The sequence below is a fragment of the Penaeus monodon genome, chromosome 23 (genome assembly GCF_015228065.2).
Source record: "Penaeus monodon isolate SGIC_2016 chromosome 23, NSTDA_Pmon_1, whole genome shotgun sequence".
In the NCBI taxonomy this organism is placed as follows: domain Eukaryota; kingdom Metazoa; phylum Arthropoda; class Malacostraca; order Decapoda; family Penaeidae; genus Penaeus; species Penaeus monodon.
Window position 1 is genome coordinate 36741356 of NC_051408.1, and position 200 is coordinate 36741555.

At 25.0% G+C, this 200-nt stretch overlaps 1 protein-coding gene across 1 annotated transcript in view; it reads left to right on the top strand.

Moving 5' to 3' along the window:
• Window positions 1-200, top strand: part of LOC119588227 (protein Smaug homolog 1-like) — a 2992-nt gene that overhangs the window by 1761 nt on the left and 1031 nt on the right. Inside the window, exon 5 of the mRNA XM_037936927.1 lies at window positions 104-160. Within this exon, the coding sequence (XP_037792855.1) occupies window positions 104-160 (57 nt within the window). The remainder of the gene's footprint in view (window positions 1-103; window positions 161-200) is intronic.

Genomic DNA, 200 nt, shown 5'->3' on the forward strand with positions numbered 1-200 from the left:
GTAATTGCTTGCCACCTATGTTAATTACTTCTTTTCTCTCTTTAGTCAAAAAAAATTATAATCCTTATGATTTTAAGGTTCAGATGAAATTTCCACATAACAGAGAATATAGAATTACACTTTAGAGAAAAATATTGTAAGAATTTTAATAGAATAAGAAGTAATGAGTTTAAAGTAGAATGAATTCGATATTAGGTTTC